Raw genomic sequence first — 23,254 nt, 5'->3', positions numbered from 1 at the left:
TCAAACATGGTGGTGGCAGCATCATGGTTTGGGCCTGCTTTCCTTCAGCAGGGACAGGGAAGATGGTTAAAATTGATGGGAAGATGGATGGAGCCAAATACAGGACCATTCTGGAAGAAAACCTGATGGAGTCTGCAAAAGACCTGAGACTGGGACGGAGATTTGTCTTCCAACAAGACAATGATCCAAAACATAAAGCAAAATCTACAATGGAATGGTTCAAAAATAAACATATCCAGGTGTTAGAATGGCCAAGTCAAAGTCCAGACCTGAATCCAATCGAGAATCTGTGGAAAGAACTGAAAACTGCTGTTCACAAATGCTCTCCATCCAACCTCACTGAGCTCGAGCTGTTTTGCAAGGAGGAATGGGAAAAAATTTCAGTCTCTCGATGTGCAAAACTGATAGAGACATACCCCAAGCGACTTACAGCTGTAATCGCAGCAAAAGGTGGCGCTACAAAGTATTAACTTAAGGGGGCTGAATAATTTTGCACGCCCAATTTCAGTTTTTGATTTGTTAAAAAAGTTTGAAATATCCAATAAATGTTATTCCACTTCATGATTGTGTCCCACTTGTTGTTGATTCTTCACAAAAAAATACAGTTTTATATCTTTATGTTTGAAGCCTGAAATGTGGCAAAAGGTCTCAAAGTTCAAAGGGGCCGAATACTTTCGCAAGGCACTGTATGTCTCTGGTTCTCTATACTCCCTCTGGTGACTGCATGTCTCTGGTTCTCCATTATCCCTCTGGTGACTGCATGTCTCTGGTTCTCCATACTCCATCCGCTGACTGCATGTCTCTGGTTCTCCATTATCCCTCTGGTGACTGCATGTCTCTGGTTCTCCATTCTTCCTCTGGTGACTGCATGTCTCTGGTTCTCCATACTCCATCCGCTGACTGCATGTCTCTGGTTCTCCATACTCCATCCGCTGACTGCATGTCTCTGGTTCTCCATACACCCTCTGGTGACTGCATGTCTCTGGTTCTCCATTATCCCTCTGGTGACTGCATGTCTCTGGTTCTCCATTATCCCTCTGGTGACTGCATGTCTCTGGTTCTCCATTAACCCTCTGGTGACTGCATGTCTCTGGTTCTCCATTATCCCTCTGGTGACTGCATGTCTCTGGTTCTCCATACTCCATCCGCTGACTGCATGTCTCTGGTTCTCCATACTCCATCCGCTGACTGCATGTCTCTGGTTCTCCATACTCCCTCTGGCGGCTGCATGTCTCTGGTTCTCTATACTCCATCCGCTGACTGCATGTCTCTGGTTCTCTATACTCCATCCGCTGACTGCATGTCTCTGGTTCTCCGTACTCCCTCTGGTGACTGCATGTCTCTGGTTCTCCATACTCCCTCTGGTGACTGCATGTCTCTGGTTCCCCATACTCCCTCTGGTGACTGCATGTCCTTGATTCTTCATACTCCCTCTGGTGACTGCATGTCCCTGGTTCTCCATACTCCCTCTGGTGGCTGCATGTCTCTGGATCCATTCTGCCAAGGTGCCTGAGCTGGGCTGATACTCCAGGTTCACTGCAGAGAATAAAGAGGTGGTGAACTGTACTGTGTGTCTGGGTGACAACTATAACATTAAGTATGTTATGAATATAAACATGTCTGTCGTTGATGATGTACACTGCTCAAAAAATAAAGGGAACACTAAAATAACACATCCTAGATCTGAATGAATTTAATATTCTTATTAAATACTTTTTCTTTACATAGTTGAATGTGCTGACAACAAAATCACACAAAAAATATCAATGGAAATCAAATGTATCAACCCATGGAGGTCTGGATTTGGAGTCACACTCAAAATTAAAGTGGAAAACAACACTACAGGCTGATCCAACTTTGATGTAATGTCCTTAAAACAAGTCAAAATGAGACTTAGTAGTGTGTGTGGCCTCCACGTGCCTGTATAACCTCCCTACAATGCCTGGGCATGCTCCTGATGAGGTGGCGGATGGTCTCTTGAGGGATCTCCTCCCAGACCTGAACTAAAGCATCCGCCAACTCCTGGACAGTCTGTGGTGCAACGTGGCATTGGTGGATGGAGAGAGACATGATGTCCCAGATGTGCTCAATTGGATTCAGGTCTGGGGAACGGGCGGGCCAGTCCATAGCATCAGTGCCTTCCTCTTGCAGGAACTGTTGACACACTCCAACCACATGAGGTCTAGAATTGTCTTGCATTAGGAGGAACCCAGGGCCAACCGCACCAGCATATGGTCTCACAAGGGGTCTGAGGATCTCATCTCGGTACCTAATGGCAGTCAGGCTAACTCTGGCGAGCACATGGAGGGCTGTGCGGCCCCCCAAAGAAATGCCACCCCACACCATGACTGACCCACCGCCAAACCGGTCATGCTGGAGGATGTTGCAGGCAGCAGAACGTTCTCCACGGCGTCTCCAGACTGTCACATGTGCTCAGTGTGAACCTGCTTTCATCTGTGAAGAGCACAGGGCGCCAGTGGCGAATTTGCCAATCTTGGTGTTCTCTGGCAAATGCCAAACGTCCTGCACGCTGTTGGGCTGTAAGCACAACCCCCACCTGTGGACGTCGGGCCCTCATGGAGACTGTTTCTGACCGTTTGAGCAGACACATGCACATTTGTGGCCTGCTGGAGGTCATTTTGCAGGGCTCTGGCAGTGCTCCTCCTTGCACAAAGGCAGAGGTAGCGGTCCTGCTGCTGGGTTGTTGCCCTCCTACGGCCTCCACGTCTACTGATGAACTGGCCTGTCTCCTGGTAGCGCCTCCATGCTCTGGACACTACGCTGACAGACACAGCAAACCTTCTTGCCACAGCTCGCACTGATGTCCCATCCTGGATGAGCTGCACTACCTGAGCCACTTGTGTGGGTTGTAGACTCCGTCTCATGCTACCACTAGAGTGAAAGCACCGACAGCATTCAAAACTGACCAAAACATCAGCCAGGAAGCATAGGAATTGAGAAGTGGTCTGTGGTTACCACCTGCAGAACCACTCCTTTATTGGGGGTGTCTTGCTAATTGCCTATAATTTCCACCTGTTGTCTATTCCATTTGCACAACAGCATGTGAAATGTATTGTCAATCAGTGTTGCTTCCTAAGTGGACAGTTTGATTTCACAGAAGTGTGATTGACTTGGAGTTACATTGTGTTGTTTAAGTGTTCCCTTTATTTTTTTGAGCAGTGTATTTGATGTTCTTTGCCCAGATATGCATGTTCAAGGCAAGACATAAGGACTCAAACTAATTAACAGGCTTCTAACAAACAAGTTCCAATATATAGGTAGTTGCATTTGACTTATATAATGCTTACCCGCTTGTAAGATATTGTTTTGAATGTCAGCTGAAATGCGCTAGTTAGTGATGTAATTTTCAATGCAGGCCCACATATAGCTTGCTAGCTAAATAGGGGAATATGAACAAATTAAAATAGCCCAATCGAAATAGTCACGTGGCCACTTAAAAGGCGCAAGCATTGCTTGTAATTGTTGTTTACCTTCAGTCTGCCCCTTCTGCTACCCTCGCGCAGGCCTTTGTGTGTTCGCCGTCTCATTCTGGATCTTGAGGGTCCAAACAACTTGCATCCAAACAACTTGCATGCACACAACCAGTCAGAAAATTCTGAGTGCTTTGACTTGGAAATACTATTGTATATAGTTACATTTGTTAGAACGGCAACTGATCAAACAAACTCGTTTCCAGGTCCCTGCTTCTAGTTAAATTATTTTAGCTTCATAGGATCAAAAATCCAATACTGCCACCACTAGGGCAGAATGCGAAAGTGCATGGAATTGTCTAATACAAAACCAATGGAAGTTGTCCCTGAAAAGGAATGTGAAGCTCAATGGGTTGAGGTTCATTTGAAATATGATACACTACACACAAGACCAAATATTTTATTAAATTACATATTTACAAAGTGAAAGATCTATAGAAATTGAACGAAACATGGGCAGTTCTTACTTTTAGCTATCAGGCATGACAACTTTCATTTACATTTACGTCATTTAGCAGACGCTCTTATCCAGAGCGACTTACAAATTGCAAACATAATGCCGTCAATAGCATTTTCATCGCATTGATACACATTTACTATATCTAGGGCCAGGAATTTTTCTTGACCACATGACCAGACCAAATAAACTCCATGCCCGTTTGGTTTAGAACAGGTAAATTGTCTCTGGCAGCCAAATACTCCATCTAATTGCAGTACAGTTCTAGAAACATCAAGCCATCTACTTTCATATGCAAAATGTACACTTACTCTGTTATTTAAGCAATAAGGCCCGAGGAGTTGTGGTATATGGCCAATATACCAGGGCTAAGGACTGTTCTTAAGCACAACGCAACACGGAGTGCCTGGACACAGCCCTAAGCCGTGGTGTATTGGCCCTACATCACAAACCCCAGAGGAGCCTTATTGCTATTATAAACTGGTTACCAATGTAATTAGAGCAGTAAAACTAAATGTTTAGTCATACCCATGGTATATGGTCTGATATACCATGGCTTTCAGCCAATCAGAATTCAGGCCTCAAAACCAACCAGTTTATAAAACCGGTTTTAACAGTTGCAACCGACAGTATCTTTCAGTGACAACGAGTTTGTGGCGTCCATCTTCCGTTTACACACAGGATTTTGGAGATGCAGATCGGTAATTAGCAGAGGTTGTCGACTCCGCCTTCCATCCGTTTTCCATAAACAAGCACTGTAACATGGAAATATGGCCGTGTGGGAACCCTAACCCAATAAATGTGCATTTTTGTCCAACGCTGATATGAAAGATAGCTCCTTATGTTCCAAAATCAGGCTGCAAGCTATGCGTGTTAACGTTTAGTGCAAGGGTCGGGGCTCTTAATTAAACTCCCCCGGCCAGAAGATACTATCATCAATAGGCGCTAAAGGTACTTAGCATATATGAATGTGCTAGATCCTACCCATACCCCACACACAATATCAATAAATTACACTGAAAATAAATTCAATACGAAGCATTTAAGGATGAGGCTAAACTTTGACAAATAATTTTTTAGTGATTACAAATCTATTAAATGGTTGATAGGTAAGAATGTAAGCCAACTGATGTCCATAGGGTCTGGATGGGTCAGCAGCAGGTTCTATTCTAGTGTGCGATGAGCTCATGATGCCAAGTGAAGATCTGCAGAATAGAGAAATAGTTGAGACGAATGACTCGCTATAGAATACAATCGTTCTCTTGAAACAGATGTATTTCTGGTGCTTTTACTTACAACAGCTAGCCATCCTTTGAGGCTGTGTTAGGCGTGCCCATCTTCAGGTTGAACTCTTCAAGCTGAGGAACATTGAATTTCTTAAATGTCATTAAAAGGCTTTTTGCCGTAACAAGGACAAAAATGTGGATGAATGGTGACCGCTAAGTTATAGGTAGACAAAAGGTCAACATACCCAGGTTTTCACTAAGATTCATTCAGATTACCCAAGGGAGAACTTCACTTCCATACCAAAGACATTAATTCCAATAATTTACAATGCAATACAAAAGTAAAAAATAAAATAAAAAAAAAGCACCAACCTTATTTTTCCTTGATTAATTCTCATGCCACTGGTTGTTTCTGCCCTTGTCTCCTTCTCAGCCTCTGGTTCAGAGAGCAAGCCAGGGCCCGTTATAGCCACTTTCTCCACAGGGTCTACTAGCAGTTTCTCACCACCTATAATTGCATCGTCCTCTCCTTCTCGGTCTTTCTCAGCCTTTGGTTCCAAGAGGATCTGAGGGCCCTTTACAGACACTTTCGCCACATGATCAGCAAGCAGTTTCTCCTTTTCTAACATAGTTTCTTCCGCTCTTTCTGGTTCTTTGTTGGGCCCTGGTTCAGGGGGAAGCCCAGAGTCATTTGTAGCCACTTGAGGAACCCCTTTCTCTAATGTGTCTGCAAGCAGTTCCTCCCCTTCTGTCATTCCCTCCCCCCCTTCAATCGTGGGTGCTGGTTCAGAAATGGCCTCAGTGCCTTCAGCAGCTGCTTTTATCTTTGGGTAGTATATACCTCCTTTTTCCTCTAGTGTTTTCTTTTTTTTCTTTTTCTTGGGCCATGGTTCAGAGGGGTTCCCAGAGTCCTTTGCAGCCTCTAGAAGAGGCACTTTTTCCTTAGTGTCTACCAATGGTTTCTTCCCTTTGTACTGGAAAGCCTTTTTCCTCCTCTTTGCAAAATGCTTCTTCTTCCCTTTTATATTGCACTGATGCCTCTTTAGACGTCTCAGAATCTTCATGAAGATACCTGGATACAACTTTTTTTTCTTGGGGCCCATTTCAGAGGGGGGCGCAGTGTCCATTGCAGTCACTTGAGGAGCCACTTTCTCTGCAGCATCAGCATGTAGTTTCTCGCCTTCTGGTTCTTTCCTAGGTCCTGTTTCAGATGGTGCCTCCACATTCTTTGCAGCTTCCTGAGGGACCACTTCTTCAGAAGTGTCAGCATGTAGTTTCTCCCAGTCTTTCTTGGGCTCCGGTTCAAAGGGGAAGTGAGGGGCCACTTTTACTGCTGCAAGCAATCGCATTCTTTTGCGCTGGTGAACCTTATTCCTCCTCTCCTCTATCTGAGTGGTCAAAACCGCTGGGGACTTCTTTGTCACCATCTGACAGGACACTTTCCCTCGGGCATGCTTCTGTGTCTTTTTCCTGCGGTTTCTAGTGGGTTGGATATATGTGTATCTCTGACTTAAGACTGCTCGAGTGCTGGCAGGCTGGGTGTATGTGTACGTCTGGTTTAAGGCTGTGGTACCATTAGAGTAATATGGGGGGAAGTTGGTGTAGGGTGGATACCCAGGGGGGTTAGGTTGGCGGGGCTTGTTACTAGGCAGCATGGCACCAGCTGGCATGATTCCAGGAAGCATGGTACCAGGGGGCATGATACCAGGGGGCATAATACCAGCGGGCATGGTGCCAGCGGGATAACCCCACCCTGGAGGGAAGGCCATGGTGTAGGGGCTGCTGTGGTACGTCATATACTGAGAGTACTGGGTGGTGGAGTAGGTAGCCATCATAGATGAATGGGGATGAGAAACAGGGAATTCAGGGGTCATGGAGTATGAGTAGAGCTCAATGGAGCGTTCCCTGGACTCATCCCCATACCTATCCCTCTCAGATCTCTCGCTGTCCCAGTCTCTGGTCCTAGAACGTTTGTCTCTGTCTCTGGTCCTTTGCAGCCACCTGTCTATATCCTTGGCTCTCCCTCGTTTTCTGTCTCTCTCAGATCTGTATCTGTCCCGGTCTCTCACTTTGTCCCGGTCTTTCTCTCGGCCTCCGTCTCTGCTTTTCTCTGGGTCTCTGTCCCCGTCTCTCTCAGATCTGTATCTGCTCCCGTCTCTCCTAGATCTGTCCCGGGATCTCTCTCTGCCTCCGTCCCAGTCCTTCTCTGAGTCTCTGTCCCAGTCTTCATCTCTGTTCCTTTCTGATCCGTTTGTTTCTCTGACTACCGGTATGTCCTTGTCTCTCTCTCTGGTACTAGAGTGTCTGTGCCCGTCTCCCTTTCGATTTCTCTCAGATCTGTCTCTTCCTCTGTCCTTGTCTCTGGTACTAGAGCATCTTTGCCTGCATCTCTCTCTCGCAGGACTTTCCCCTTCTCTGGCTCTGTCCCTTTTCAAGTCTCCCATCTTTCCATATAGCCTATCATTGGTCCTGTCTGTCAGCCGACCCAACTCCTCAACCCCAAGTCCAGCCCAACAATCTCCAGCAGGGTTTGCATCCGCTCATATCGCTGCTCATCCTCAAGCCTCACCTTCTTCTCCTCAACTGGAGAAGACTTGGATCTACTGCTGGAGTCAACATGACCCTCGAGCAGAGTCGGCCAAACTTGTGGTAGCTCCTCGCCCACAATGAGTAGCTCATTTTCGTCGTTGACTATCTTTGAGAGCTTGTTGAGGTCCACACCTTCATTGAGGAAATTGAGGAAGCGCTGGAAGCCTGTGGCTGCTATGTCTTTCTCCTGTGTCCTGAGTGAGTGAACTGGCCTCTGAATGGTTGGATTATGTTGTTTATCATTAGGGACCACCTAACAGGAAACATGAAGAAATATAAACAAACTAGTGCTGGGCGATTAACTAAAATTTTGATTATGTTAAATTATTTGAATACCATTTCGTTCAGATTTTTTCTGTGAGCTCAATGCGCACATTGCACAATTTCTCAAGATATCAGATCCAGCCCGAACTGTGTGATGTAGTAGGGAATTGTAGTTTCCAACAGGCCAATATTATACATGGTTTAGCGCATAAAATGTGGTAATTAACTACAAGGACCATAATCCATTGCACATCTACTTGTCCGGTCTTTCTTTTATGCCTGCTACTGAAGAGAAGAATGCACAATTGCGAGGTGATATAGAGAGCAGCTGTTGCTCTGTGAGCCATCTCTACCTGAAAATACATGATCTAGTTGGTTTTCAGCAGTCATAAAAGTATGCCTATTCAAAGTATTTACTTTGAAGAACTACAAAATAGTGATTTTGTAAGACAGCATAGGCAGCAGCTCGATAGAGATGAGATGACTTGGAATGAAATAGTCATCAAATAAAACAAATGTTATATACACAACTGAAATATTAAATTAAATTAAAGTAATGTGAATAAATGGTTAATAAGTGATAAGCAGTAATTGGCAGTCACAACCATCATGGTACTTTTATTCATTGTTTTACTAGGTTAGAGAATTCAACCCACAATGCATTTAATGTTTAAAATCCAAAAAAGCACTCATCGCTCAGCACTAAAACAAACAAAATGTGTTTGATCAGCACCGCGCCATCAAATGTTGCTTCATTTACGTATCGCTTATGTGTGCATTTCACACTACCTTTGTGTTATCATGGGCTTGCTATGTTCATCTGATTGTCACAACGAATGTATTTGGTTGCATTTTGCCAAATGCATTTTACTCAGAATGAGTCATTCTGCAATGATTGGCTTTTAGCTGGCTAGCTATGCTACAAGTCCATCTAAATGACTGTTCGCATGCTAGGTAGCAATTGATGCATCAGGTGGCTGACAGGGATAACACTAATATAGCCATGACATTTTAGAAAAAAACTATACTTATAAGACCACAAAAAATATTATGAAGCGTACAAGTAGGTAGGCACTTCATATCCTACGTATTTGGAATGGGTGTCAATGGGAGAAATCAATTGCATTAAATCGGGGCCATGGTTTTCTTGACTTCCTTATGATACTTTTGCCCATCTCTATGTTTTGTGATGGCATCATACCTCATTGTTGGGAGAGCGTCGTTGGTTCATTAAACCCTTCACTCTCAGTCTCAGAGGATGGGCCTCTTCATTTTCAAGGGGAGCGCTAATCATCAGCTCCAATGCTCGCATCTTGTTTTGTTTCTTCAGCTTGGCAGGGGTATCCTAGAGGAAAATAGAGACAATATTTTAGTATGTGTAATGCAGTTGTCTCTGAATAGTGATCCAAGGTCAGTTTTTATTTACCCCAGACTCTTAATGGCTTTGGGTAACTGATCTTAGAACTGTGTTTGGAGAAAAGGGGGTCTGCTGCTAAGTCCATGTAGTAGAAAATCAGAATCCAAACATCAGGAAAGATCTGATGGTCATCCTGATGAAGGCTGTTGTAGTCACAACGCATTGGTGGATTTCTTATTTTTGCTATGCATGAAACAAACAATAAAGGCTTTTAAACGTTTTACGCTAGTACCTTGATTATTGGCACAAAGGCTTTTTTGGCATTGTTTACAATCCATCATCAACTTCTTTTGGATCTATCAGGGAAAATGTATTCATAACAGTGTTGAGGTCGACTCGGAACTTTATGAAATTAAACCCATTAATTGAAATTTGAATTGTTTATAAGCAGAATTTTAAACAAATTAAACTTAGACATATGCGTCTCAAACCTTTGACAAATACTTTGTCAAAATCACCTGACACCTCTTACTAAAGAATACAGATACCATTTTAAATGTTAGTTTGATTATAACTCAAACAGTATTTTGTTTGTATTTTTGTCATGAAATGTTCACTTCCATTCTGGAGTGTTTAATCTAATGCATTCTGAGAAATGTATGTTTTTCTATCATTACATTGAATAAGACTGAATGAGTGAATGATTCATAATTAGAGACAACCTACATAACTAGCTTTGAATATCTCCAGACCACTATAATTATAACTCGTTTTAGGAGGATGAGTTTAAAAAAAGTGTTTGAAGAACATGTTCAGCCCAGGGGTCTAGCAGTATAGCCCTTACCCACCTTGAGTCTTATTTCCCGACCCTAGACTTTGCCTGTTTGGTGACACTTTTCCCACGCAGGAGGGACTTTCCGTGGTTGGTCGACGGTTGATTCGCCGAGCAGTGCCCAGAAAATAATTCAATTCAATTGATGGATTCCACCCCCCTTCCTTCCAAATCAAACATGGATTCCAATTTCTTTTATTGCTTTGCACGCACACCTCTGTGTTTCCCACCTGTTTGGCCTAACTAATCAGCCTCGCAATACGGGCGACGTGCTACAACAGACAGGAAGTAGAAATGGAGTGTGTGCGAGCAAACATTTGAGCAAACATTGAAATCCATCTTTGATTAATAGTCATTTCAGTGTGGCTTAACTTGAATGCCTGAAGACCGAATGCCACAAGACGGAACGTTAAATAAATGTACTTACACGTTATTAACTGTATACATGACGGCGAGCTTGTAGGGCTACAACATGTCAAACAGTATTGGTCACCATACATGATGTCAACATGAACATAACGATCTAGAGAAAATTTAAGGGGAATTCAACCCAAATCTAGATTTTTGCATGAACTATCCTTTTAATTCTGCTTCCTGTGGGGTGTGACCAATTCAAATCCAAAACTTAAGGGAATTAATGACCAATTCAGAATTGAACCCAACCCTGATTAATAAATACAGAACTAATAGGTACATACCTTACGCAGTACCGGTGTTCTTCTGAGCTTACTCAGAATGTCCAGCACCCTCCGTTTAAGAGGTAGGCATATGCGTGACGACTGGTCCGCGACATTACTGTATCTTTGGAATGTTGTATCGTTTACCTTCCTCTGTTTAGACATGCCCTTCGCTGTTGCGGATGCAGCCTGTGTTTCAGGCATGTCCTTAGCTCTGCGTTTAACTTTTTGCAGAGCAAGAACAGCTTTCTTGCGAGCTATCTTTTCCTCTATGACCTTCAACTCCTTCTTCTTACGAGCGAGTTCCAGGTCCTCCACACTGAGCACCATAGGATCTCCATCAATGTCCCTATCTGTGTCTGGGGAGAAGGGACAACTGCTACCCCTCAATGAGCCTTTGCTCCAGTCTCTGGATGATGGGTACATGATGTAGCTCATAGCAGAGGAAGCACCACACTCCTTCCCACCTTCTCTAGTTTGGCTCATGCTGCAGTATTCACTGTAGGGCTCTCGGGGCATAGCCTGGCCATTGCCTCTCTTCTCAAAGCTATCGGCCGATTGTCCTGAGCTCGGTCCTCCGTACTCCCTCCTCTGACTGTACCTCTCTGGTTCTTCATACTCCCTCCTCTGACTGCATGCCTTTGGTTCTCTATACTCCCTCTGGTGACTGTGCTTCTCTGGATCCATTCTGCCAAGGTGCCTGAGCTGGGCTGATACTCCAGGTTCACTGCAGAGAATAAAGAGGTGGTGAACTGTACTGTGTGTCTGGGTGACAACTATATAAACACTAACGTTAAGTATGTGATGAATATAAACATGTTTGCTGTTGATTATGGATGTATTAGATGTTATTTGCCCATAAATGCACATTAAAGGCAAGACATCACTAAGGACTCAAACGAATTAACAGGCTTCTAAACAAACAAGTTACGTTTCAATATATACAGTTGAAGTCGGAAATTTACTTACACTTAGGTTGGAGTCATTAAAACTCATTTTTCATCAACTCCACAAATGTCTTGTTAATAAACTATAGTTTTGGCACGTCTGTTAGGACATCGACTTTGTGCATGACAAGTAATTTTTCCAAAAATGGTTTACAGACAGATTATTTCACTGTATCACTATTCTATTGGATCAGAAGTTTACATACACTAAATTGACTGTGCCTTTAAACAGCTTGGAAAATTCCAGAAAATTATGTCATGGCTTTAGAAGCTTCTGATAGGGTAATTGACATCATTTGAGTCAATTGGAGGTGTACCTGTGGATGTATTTCAAGGCCTACCTTCAAACTCAGTGCCTCTTTGCTTGACATCATGGGAAAATCAAAAGAAATCAGCCAAGACCTCAGAAAAGAAATTGTAGGCCTCCACAAGTCTGGTTCATCCTTGGGAGCAATTTCCAAACGCCTGAAAGCACCATGTTCATCTGTACAAACAATAGTACGCAAGTATAAACACCAAGGGACCACGCAGCCGTCATACTGCTCCGGAATGAGACACGTCCTGTCTCCTAGAGATCAACGTACTTTGGTGCGAAAAGTGCAAATCAATCCCAGAACAGCAGCAACGGACCATGTGAAGATGCTGGAGAAAACAGGTACAAAAGTATCTATATCCACAGTAAAACAAGTCCTATATCGACATAACCTGAAAGGCCGCTCAGCAAGGAAGAAGCCACTGCTACAAAACCGCCAGACTACAGTTTGCAACTGCACATGGGGACAAAGAAAGTACTTTTTGGAGAAATGTCCTCTGGTCTGATGAAACAAATAGAACTGTTTGGCCATAATCACCATCATTCTGTTTGGAGGAAAAAGGGGGAGGCTTGCAAGCCAAAGAACATCATCCCAACTGTGAAGCACGGGGGTGGCAGCATCATGTTGTGAGGGTGCTTTGCTGCAGGAGGGCGTGGTACACTTCACAAAATAGATTGCATCACGAGGAAGAAAATGATGTGGATATATTGAAGCACCATCTCCAGACATCAGTCAGGAAGTTAAAGCTTGGTCGCAAATAGGTTTTCCAAATGGACAATGACCCCAAGCATACTTCCAAAGTTGTGGCAAAATGGCTTAAGGACAACAAAGTCAATGTATTGGAGTGGCCATCACAAAGCTCTGATCTCAGTCCTATAGACCATTTGTGGGCAGAACTGAAAAAGCGTTTACGAGCAAGGAGGCCTACAAACCTGACTCAGTTACACCAGCTCTGTCAGGAGGAATGGGCTAAAATTCACCCAACTTATTGTGGGAAGCTTGTGGAAGAGTATCGCCAAAGATGAAATCGGAGACTTCTCCGACAACATTGAATACTTCGCCAAGTCGCCAAATGTTAACTACATTTGACCCAAGTTAAACAATTTAAAGGCAATGCTACCAAATACTAATTGTAATATGTAAACTTCTGACCCACTGGGAATGTGATGGAATAAATAAAACCTGAAATAACTAATTCTCGCTACTATTATTCTGACATTTCACATTCTTAAAATAGTGGTGATCCTAACTGGCCTAAAACGGGGATTTATTTTTTACGAGGCTTAAATGTCAGGAATTGAGAAAAACATAGTTTAAATGTATTTGGCTAAGGCGAATGTTAACTTCCGACTTCAACTGTATGTAGTTGCATTTGTCTTCTATAATTTAGCTTGCTTGTACGTTATTGTTCTGAATGTCAGCTGAAATGTGCAAGCGTTAGCCAGCTAACGTTAGCAAATGTTAACTACCTAGCTAGTTTGTAATGTAACTTTCAGAGCAGGCTGGCATATACCTTGCTAGCTAACGTCTGTAAATGCAAGCATGTGAGAATATCGACAAATTCATGAAATTGCCACATTGCACATTTTCCACAATAAGTGGTTGCAAACATTGACTATAGCTAATGGTTGTTTACCTCGATGCTATCCTCGCGCAGGTCTTTGTGTTCACCGTCTCATTCTGGATCTTGTGGTGTCAAACAACTAGCATACCAGTCTCTCTTAAAAATCGGAGTGCTTTGACTTTCATATAAATTGTATAGATTAGGTAAAATTTGTTATAAAGGCAACTGGTCAACCAACAAACTCGTTTCCTGTCTACATCGTCTATTGTTCTATGATTTCCGCTTCATAGGATCTATACTGCCACCAATAGAACGGAGTGCGAAGAGCATGGCATTTTCTAATTCCAAACCAATGAAAGCCATGCCTGAAAAGAAATGTGAAGCTTAATGCCTTGGTTAAATAACTTTGACATACTCCACACTTACAATATTCGACAATCTTTTATTCAATTAAATATATACAAAGTAGAAGATGATCTATAGACTGAAGTGGGGGAATGAAACACGGGCAGTTTTCTTGCTATCAGGCATGAGAACTTGCAAGCATGTCATCAATGGTCTTTTCATTGCATTGACACACATGTACTATGCCCAGGGCCAGGGTCTTTCCTAACCACATGACCAGATCAATTAAACTCCACGCCCTTATGATTTGGTTTATAACGGGAGAGAAAATGCGTTTGCTGAGCAGATATAATAGTAAAGAAAGACCACTGGCCCTACCCATACCACATACAATACAAAACATTACACTGGAAATAGCTTCAACATTAAGCTTTGAAGGATGAGGTTAAACTATAACAAATCCTTTGCTAGTGTCATTACAAATATAGCTTCTTAGGGACCACTTCTTCTACAGTGTCAGCATGTAGTTTCTCCCCATCGATCATTGTTACTCCTTCTGGATCTTGGGCTCCTCTCCAAAGGGGAAATCCTTTACAGCCACCCGAGGAGCTACTTTCCCTGCTGCTTCTGCAAGCAATCACTTGTTTTGTGCTGGTGAGCCTCATTCCGCCTCTTCAAAAGCCGTTTCCTCTTACACATACGCTTCCCTTTGATGATTGTGATAACTCTTCATGAAAATACCTGTGAAGAATATATTGTTTACCCCCTTTGCTTTCTTCATTCACCCTGGTTCAGAGGGGGACTTCTTTGTCACCATCTGACAGGATACTTTCACTACATCTTCTGCATATTTCTGTCTCTTCCATGTTTATTCTTTTCACTTTCGCTACGGCTTCTGCATGCTTCTGTCTCTTTTCCTTGCAGTTGCAAGAGGGCTGGGTGTATGTGTATCTCTGAGTTAAGACCAACCAATCAAATGAATTTATTTAGAAAGCCCTTTTTCATCAGTAAATGTCACAAAGGGCTTAGACAGAACCCAGTGCTTAGACAATGTGGCCCAGTCCGAAGATACCCCCAGACAGGTCCAACCAGGCAGGATGTAACTGGTTAGGTGAAGTGACGGCCATCCTCACTTGGAGAATGCTGCTTTTTAGTTAGCTTGTCAATAGTATCAAAAATACATTTTGGATTGTTTTTATTCTCCTCAATCTGTTTGGAAAAGTAGGCTAATCGAGCGGCATTGAGGACTTTTCGATATTGCGCTTTACTGTCCATCCAAGCTAGTCTGAAGACTTCCAAATTGGTGGAGCGCCATTTCCGTTCCATTTGTCGGCAAACTCGCTTCAGAGCTTTGTTATTTTCTTTATACCAGGGGGCTAGTTTCTCGTGACTATAGGGGGGGTTACGTAGGAGGGGCAAGACTGCTGAGGTGCTGGCAGGCTGGGTAGATGTGAGCTGGAGGTTGCTAGCAGGCTGGGTAGATGTGAGCTGGAGGTTGCTAGCAGGCTGGGTAGATGAGAGCTGGAGGTTGCTAGCAGGCTGGGTAGATGTGAGCTGGAGGTTGCTAGCAGGCTGGGTAGATGTGAGCTGGAGGTTGCTAGCAGGCTGGGTAGATGAGAGCTGTAGGTTGCTAGCAGGCTGGGTAAATGAGAGCTGGAGGTTGCTAGCAGGCTGGGTAAATGAGAGCTGGAGGTTGCTTGCAGGCTGGGGAGATGAGAGCTGGAGGTTGCTAGCAGGCTTGGTAGATGAGAGCTGGAGGTTGCTAGCAGGCTGGGTAGATGAGAGCTGGAGGTTGCTAGCAGGCTTGGTGTATGTCTGTTTTAAGGCTGTGGTACCATTAGAGTAATATGGGGGGAAGTTGGTGTAGGGTGGATACCCAGGGGGGTTAGGTAGGCGGGGCTTGTTAATAGGCAGCATGGCACCAGCTGGCATGATTCCAGGTGGCATGGTAACAGGGAGCATAACACCAGGAAGCATGTTACCAGGCGGCATGTTACCAGGGGGCATAATACCAGGGGGCATAATACCAGGGGGCATGGTGCCAGGGGGCATGGTGCCAGGGGGATAACCCCACCCCGGAGGGAAGGCCATGGTGTAGGGGCTGCTGTGGTACGTCATAAACTGAGAGTACTGGGTGGGAGAGTAGGTAGCCATCATAGATGAATGGGGATGAGAAACAGGGAATTCAGTGGTCATGGAGTATGAGTAGAGCTCAATGGAGCTTTCCCTGGACTCATCCCCATACCTATCCCTCTCAGATCTCTCGCTGTCCCAGTCTCTGGTCCTAGAACGTTTGTCTCCGTCTCTGGTCCTTTGCAGCCACCTGTCTATATCCTTGGCTCTCCCTCGTTTTCTGTCTCTCTCAGATCTGTATCTGTCCCGGTCTCTCACTTTGTCCCGGTCTTTCTCTCGGCCTCCGTCTCTGCTTTTCTCTGGGTCTCTGTCCCCGTCTCTCTCAGATCTGTATCTGCTCCCGTCTCTCCTAGATCTGTCCCGGGATCTCTCTCTGCCTCCGTCCCAGTCCTTCTCTGAGTCTCTGTCCCAGTCTTCATCTCTGTTCCTTTCTGATCTGTTTGTTTCTCTGACTACCGGTATGTCCTTGTCTCTCTCTCTCTGGTACTAGAGTGTCTGTGCCCGTCTCCCTTTCGATTTCTCTCAGATCTGTCTCTTCCTCTGTCCTTGTCTCTGGTACTAGAGCATCTTTGCCTGCATCTCTCTCTCGCAGGACTTTCCCCTTCTCTGGCTCTGTCCCTTTTCAAGTCTCCCATCTTTCCATATAGCCTATCATTGGTCCTGTCTGTCAGCCGACCCAACTCCTCAACCCCCAAGTCCAGCCCAACAATCTCCAGCAGGGTTTGCATCCGCTCATATCGCTGCTCATCCTCAAGCCTCACCTTCTTCTCCTCAACTGGAGAAGACTTGGATTTACTGCTGGAGTCAACATGACCCTCGAGCAGAGTCGGCCAAACTTGTGGTAGCTCCTCGCCCACAATGAGTAGCTCATTTTCGTCGTTGACTATCTTTGAGAGCTTGTTGAGGTCCACACCTTCATTGAGGAAATTGAGGAAGCGCTGGAAGCCTGTGGCTGCTATGTCTTTCTCCTGTGTCCTGAGTGAGTGAACTGGCCTCTGAATGGTTGGATTATGTTGTTTATCATTAGGGACCACCTAACAGGAAACATGAAGAAATATAAACAAACTAGTGCTGGGCGATTAACAAAAATTTTGATTATGTTCAATTATTTGAATACCATTTCGTTCAGATTTTTTCTGTGAGCTCAATGCGCACATCGCACAATTTCTCAAGATATCAGATCCAGCCCGAACTGTGCGATGTAGTAGGGAATTGTAGTTTCCAACAGGCCAATATTATACATGGTTTAGCGCATAAAATGTGGTAATTAACTACAAGGACCATAATCCATTGCACATCTACTTGTCCGGTCTTTCTTTTATGCCTGCTACTGAAGAGAAGAATGCACAATTGCGAGGTGATATAGAGAGCAGCTGTTGCTCTGTGAGCTATCTCTACCTGAAAATACATGATCTAGTTGGTTTTCAGCAGTCATAAAAGTATGCCTATTCAAAGTATTTACTTTGAAGAACTACAAAATAGTGATTTTGTAAGACAGCATAGGCAGCAGCTCGATAGAGATAAGATGACTTGGAATGAAATAGTCATCAAATAAAACAAATGTTATATACACAACTGAAATATTTAATTAAATTAAAGTAATGTGAATAAATGGTTAATAAGTGATAAGCAGTAATTGGCAGTCACAACCATCATGGTACTTTTATTCATTGTTTTACTCGGTTAGAGTATTCAACCCACAATGCATTTAATGTTTAAAATCCAAAAAAGCACTCATCGCTCAGCACTAAAACAAACAAAATGTGTTTGATCAGCACCGCGCCATCAAATGTTGCTTCATTTACGTATCGCTTATGTGTGCATTTCACACTACCTTTGTGTTATCATGGGCTTGCTATGTTCATCTGATTGTCACAACAAATGTATTTGGTTGCATTTTGCCAAATGCATTTTACTCAGAATGAGTCATTCTGCAATGATTGGCTTTTAGCTGGCTAGCTATGCTACAAGTCCATCTAAATGACTGTTCGCATGCTAGGTAGCAATTGATGCATCAGGTGGCTGACAGGGATAACACTAATATAGCCATGACATTTTAGAAAAAAACTATACTTATAAGACCACAAAAAATATTATGAAGCGTACAAGTAGGTAGGCACTTCATATCCTACGTATTTGGAATGGGTGTCAATGGGAGAAATCAATTGCATTAAATCGGGGCCATGGTTTTCTTGACTTCCTTATGATACTTTTGCCCATCTCTATGTTTTGTGATGGCATCATACCTCATTGTTGGGAGAGCGTCGTTGGTTCATTAAACCCTTCACTCTCAGTCTCAGAGGATGGGCCTCTTCATTTTCAAGGGGAGCGCTAATCATCAGCTCCAATGCTCGCATCTTGTTTTGTTTCTTCAGCTTGGCAGGGGTATCCTAGAGGAAAATAGAGACAATATTTTAGTATGTGTAATGCAGTTGTCTCTGAATAGTGATCCAAGGTCAGTTTTTATTTACCCCAGACTCTTAATGGCTTTGGGTAACTGATCTTAGAACTGTGTTTGGAGAAAAGGGGGTCTGCTGCTAAGTCCATGTAGTAGAAAATCAGAATCCAAACATCAGGAAAGATCTGATGGTCATCCTGATGAAGGCTGTTGTAGTCACAACGCATTGGTGGATTTCTTATTTTTGCTATGCATGAGACAAACAATAAAGGCTTTTAAACGTTTTACGCTAGTACCTTGATTATTGGCACAAAGGCTTTTTTGGCATTGTTTACAATCCATCATCAACTTCTTTTGGATCTATCAGGGAAAATGTATTCATAACAGTGTTGAGGTCGACTCGGAACTTTATGAAATTAAACCCATTAATTGAAATTTGAATTGTTTATAAGCAGAATTTTAAACAAATTAAACTTAGACATATGCGTCTCAAACCTTTGACAAATACTTTGTCAAAATCACCTGACACCTATTACTAAAGAATACAGATACCATTTTAAATGTTAGTTTGATTATAACTCAATGATGTCAAACAGTATTTTGTTTGTATTTTTGTCATGAAATGTTCACTTCCATTCTGGAGTGTTTAATCTAATGCATTCTGAGAAATGTATGTTTTTCTATCATTACATTGAATAAGACTGAATGAGTGAATGATTCGTAATTAGAGACAACCTACATAACTAGCTTTGAATATCTCCAGACCACTATAATTATAACTCGTTTTAGGAGGATGAGTTTAAAAAAAGTGTTTGAAGAACATGTTCAGCCCAGGGGTCTAGCAGTATAGCCCTTACCCACCTTGAGTCTTATTTCCCGACCCTAGACTTTGCCTGTTTGGTGACACTTTTCCCACGCCGGAGGGACTTTCCGTGGTTGGTCGACGGTTGATTCGCCGAGCAGTGCCCAGAAAATAATTCAATTCAATTGATGGATTCCACCCCCCTTCCTTCCAAATCAAACATGGATTCCAATTTCTGTTATTGCTTTGCACGCACACCTCTGTGTTTCCCACCTGTTTGGCCTAACTAATCAGCCTCGCAATACGGGCGACGTGCTACAACAGACAGGAAGCAGAAATGGAGTGTGTGCGAGCAAACATTTGAGCAAACATTGAAATCCATCTTTGATTAATAGTCATTTCAGTGTGGCTTAACTTGAATGCCTGAAGACCGAATGCCACAAGACGGAACGTTAAATAAATGTACTTACACGTTATTAACTGTATACATGACGGCGAGCTTGTAGGGCTACAACATGTCAAACAGTATTGGTCACCATACATGATGTCAACATGAACATAACGATCTAGAGAAAATTTAAGGGGAATTCAACCCAAATCTAGATTTTTGCATGAACTATCCTTTTAATTCTGCTTCCTGTGGGGTGTGACCAATTCAAATCCAAAACTTAAGGGAATTAATGACCAATTCAGAATTGAACCCAATCCTGATTAATAAATACAGAACTAATAGGTACATACCTTACGCAGTACCGGTGTTCTTCTGAGCTTACTCAGAATGTCCAGCACCCTCCGTTTAAGAGGTAGGCATATGCGTGACGACTGGTCCGCGACATTACTGTATCTTTGGAATGTTGTATCGTTTACCTTCCTCTGTTTAGACATGCCCTTCGCTGTTGCGGATGCAGCCTGTGTTTCAGGCATGTCCTTAGCTCTGCGTTTAACTTTTTGCAGAGCAAGAACAGCTTTCTTGCGAGCTATCTTTTCCTCTATGACCTTCAACTCCTTCTTCTTACGAGCGAGTTCCAGGTCCTCCACACTGAGCACCATAGGATCTCCATCAATGTCCCTATCTGTGTCTGGGGAGAAGGGACCACTGCTACCCCTCAATGAGCCTTTGCTCCAGTCTCTGGATGATGGGTACATGATGTAGCTCATAGCAGAGGAAGCACCACACTCCTTCCCACCTTCTCTAGTTCGGCTCATGCTGCAGTATTCACTGTAGGGCTCTCGGGGCATAGCCTGGCCATTGCCTCTCTTCTCAAAGCTATCGGCCGATTGTCCTGAGCTCGGTCCTCCGTACTCCCTCCGCCGACTGTACCTCTCTGGTTCTTCATACTCCCTCCTCTGACTGCATGCCTTTGGTTCTCTATACTCCCTCTGGTGACTGTGCTTCTCTGGATCCATTCTGCCAAGGTGCCTGAGCTGGGCTGATACTCCAGGTTCACTGCAGAGAATAAAGAGGTGGTGAACTGTACCGTGTGTCTGGGTGACAACTATATAAACACTAACGTTAAGTATGTGATGAATATAAACATGTTTGCTGTTGATTATGAATGTATTAGATGTTATTTGCCCATAAATGAACATTAAAGGCAAGACATCACTAAGGACTCAAACGAATTAACAGGCTTCTAAACAAACAAGTTACGTTTCAATATATACAGTTGAAGTCGGAAATTTACTTACACTTAGGTTGGAGTCATTAAAACTCATTTTTCATCAACTCCACAAATGTCTTGTTAATAAACTATAGTTTTGGCACGTCTGTTAGGACATCGACTTTGTGCATGACAAGTAATTTTTCCAAAAATGGTTTACAGACAGATTATTTCACTGTATCACTATTCTATTGGATCAGAAGTTTACATACACTAAATTGACTGTGCCTTTAAACAGCTTGGAAAATTCCAGAAAATTATGTCATGGCTTTAGCAGCTTCTGATAGGGTAATTGACATCATTTGAGTCAATTGGAGGTGTACCTGTGGATGTATTTCAAGGCCTACCTTCAAACTCAGTGCCTCTTTGCTTGACATCATGGGAAAATCAAAAGAAATCAGCCAAGACCTCAGAAAAGAAATTGTAGGCCTCCACAAGTCTGGTTCATCCTTGGGAGCAATTTCCAAACGCCTGAAAGCACCATGTTCATCTGTACAAACAATAGTACGCAAGTATAAACACCAAGGGACCACGCAGCCGTCATACTGCTCCGGAATGAGACACGTCCTGTCTCCTAGAGATCAACGTACTTTGGTGCGAAAAGTGCAAATCAATCCCAGAACAGCAGCAAAGGACCATGTGAAGATGCTGGAGAAAACAGGTACAAAAGTATCTATATCCACAGTAAAACAAGTCCTATATCGACATAACCTGAAAGGCCGCTCAGCAAGGAAGAAGCCACTGCTACAAAACCGCCAGACTACAGTTTGCAACTGCACATGGGGACAAAGAAAGTACTTTTTGGAGAAATGTCCTCTGGTCTGATGAAACAAATAGAACTGTTTGGCCATAATCACCATCATTCTGTTTGGAGGAAAAAGGGGGAGGCTTGCAAGCCAAAGAACATCATCCCAACTGTGAAGCACGGGGGTGGCAGCATCATGTTGTGAGGGTGCTTTGCTGCAGGAGGGCGTGGTACACTTCACAAAATAGATTGCATCACGAGGAAGAAAATGATGTGGATATATTGAAGCACCATCTCCAGACATCAGTCAGGAAGTTAAAGCTTGGTCGCAAATAGGTTTTCCAAATGGACAATGACCCCAAGCATACTTCCAAAGTTGTGGCAAAATGGCTTAAGGACAACAAAGTCAATGTATTGGAGTGGCCATCACAAAGCTCTGATCTCAGTCCTATAGACCATTTGTGGGCAGAACTGAAAAAGCGTTTACGAGCAAGGAGGCCTACAAACCTGACTCAGTTACACCAGCTCTGTCAGGAGGAATGGGCTAAAATTCACCCAACTTATTGTGGGAAGCTTGTGGAAGGCTACCTGAAACATTTGACCCAAGTTAAACAATTTAAAGGCAATGCTACCAAATACTAATTGTAATATGTAAACTTCTGACCCACTGGGAATGTGATGGAATAAATAAAACCTGAAATAACTAATTCTCGCTACTATTATTCTGACATTTCACATTCTTAAAATAGTGGTGATCCTAACTGGCCTAAAACGGGGATTTATTTTTTACGAGGCTTAAATGTCAGGAATTGAGAAAAACATAGTTTAAATGTATTTGGCTAAGGCGAATGTTAACTTCCGACTTCAACTGTATGTAGTTGCATTTGTCTTCTATAATTTAGCTTGCTTGTACGTTATTGTTCTGAATGTCAGCTGAAATGTGCAAGCGTTAGCCAGCTAACGTTAGCAAATGTTAACTACCTAGCTAGTTTGTAATGTAACTTTCAGAGCAGGCTGGCATATACCTTGCTAGCTAACGTCTGTAAATGCAAGCATGTGAGAATATCGACAAATTCATGAAATTGCCACATTGCACATTTTCCACAATAAGTGGTTGCAAACATTGACTATAGCTAATGGTTGTTTACCTCGATGCTATCCTCGCGCAGGTCTTTGTGTTCACCGTCTCATTCTGGATCTTGTGGTGTCAAACAACTAGCATACCAGTCTCTCTTAAAAATCGGAGTGCTTTGACTTTCATATAAATTGTATAGATTAGGTAAAATTTGTTATAAAGGCAACTGGTCAACCAACAAACTCGTTTCCTGTCTACATCGTCTATTGTTCTATGATTTCCGCTTCATAGGATCTATACTGCCACCAATAGAACGGAGTGCGAAGAGCATGGCATTTTCTAATTCCAAACCAATGAAACCCATGCCTGAAAAGAAA

The 23,254-nt window shown here is 43.2% G+C and overlaps 1 protein-coding gene across 7 annotated transcripts; it reads right to left on the bottom strand.

Moving 5' to 3' along the window:
* Positions 1-224: 224 nt before the first annotated feature.
* Positions 225-23,221, bottom strand: LOC135538698 (repetin-like). Of its 7 annotated transcripts, XM_064964632.1 has the most exons (7): positions 18,443-18,532; positions 11,042-11,620; positions 10,915-11,002; positions 9,229-9,372; positions 5,547-8,016; positions 5,245-5,306; positions 3,876-5,153 (listed from the first exon to the last, which is right to left on the bottom strand). In XM_064964632.1, exons 1-5 carry the CDS (start codon positions 18,445-18,447, stop codon positions 7,651-7,653), a joined length of 1,182 nt encoding a protein of 393 aa, XP_064820704.1. In that variant the 5' UTR covers positions 18,448-18,532; the 3' UTR covers positions 3,876-5,153; positions 5,245-5,306; positions 5,547-7,650. The 7 variants fall into 7 exon arrangements, with proteins under 7 accessions (XP_064820719.1, XP_064820704.1, XP_064820698.1 ...); XM_064964626.1 differs by having other exon boundaries at positions 10,915-11,620; XM_064964639.1 differs by lacking the exon at positions 18,443-18,532 and adding an exon at positions 13,791-14,044 and having other exon boundaries at positions 10,915-11,620.
* Between the last annotated feature and the right edge of the window lie 33 nt (positions 23,222-23,254).

Source organism: Oncorhynchus masou, chromosome 5 (genome assembly GCF_036934945.1).
Source record: "Oncorhynchus masou masou isolate Uvic2021 chromosome 5, UVic_Omas_1.1, whole genome shotgun sequence".
In the NCBI taxonomy this organism is placed as follows: domain Eukaryota; kingdom Metazoa; phylum Chordata; class Actinopteri; order Salmoniformes; family Salmonidae; genus Oncorhynchus; species Oncorhynchus masou.
The sequence above is the reverse complement of the archived record's forward strand: the minus strand, read 5'-3'. Positions and strand labels throughout refer to the sequence as shown.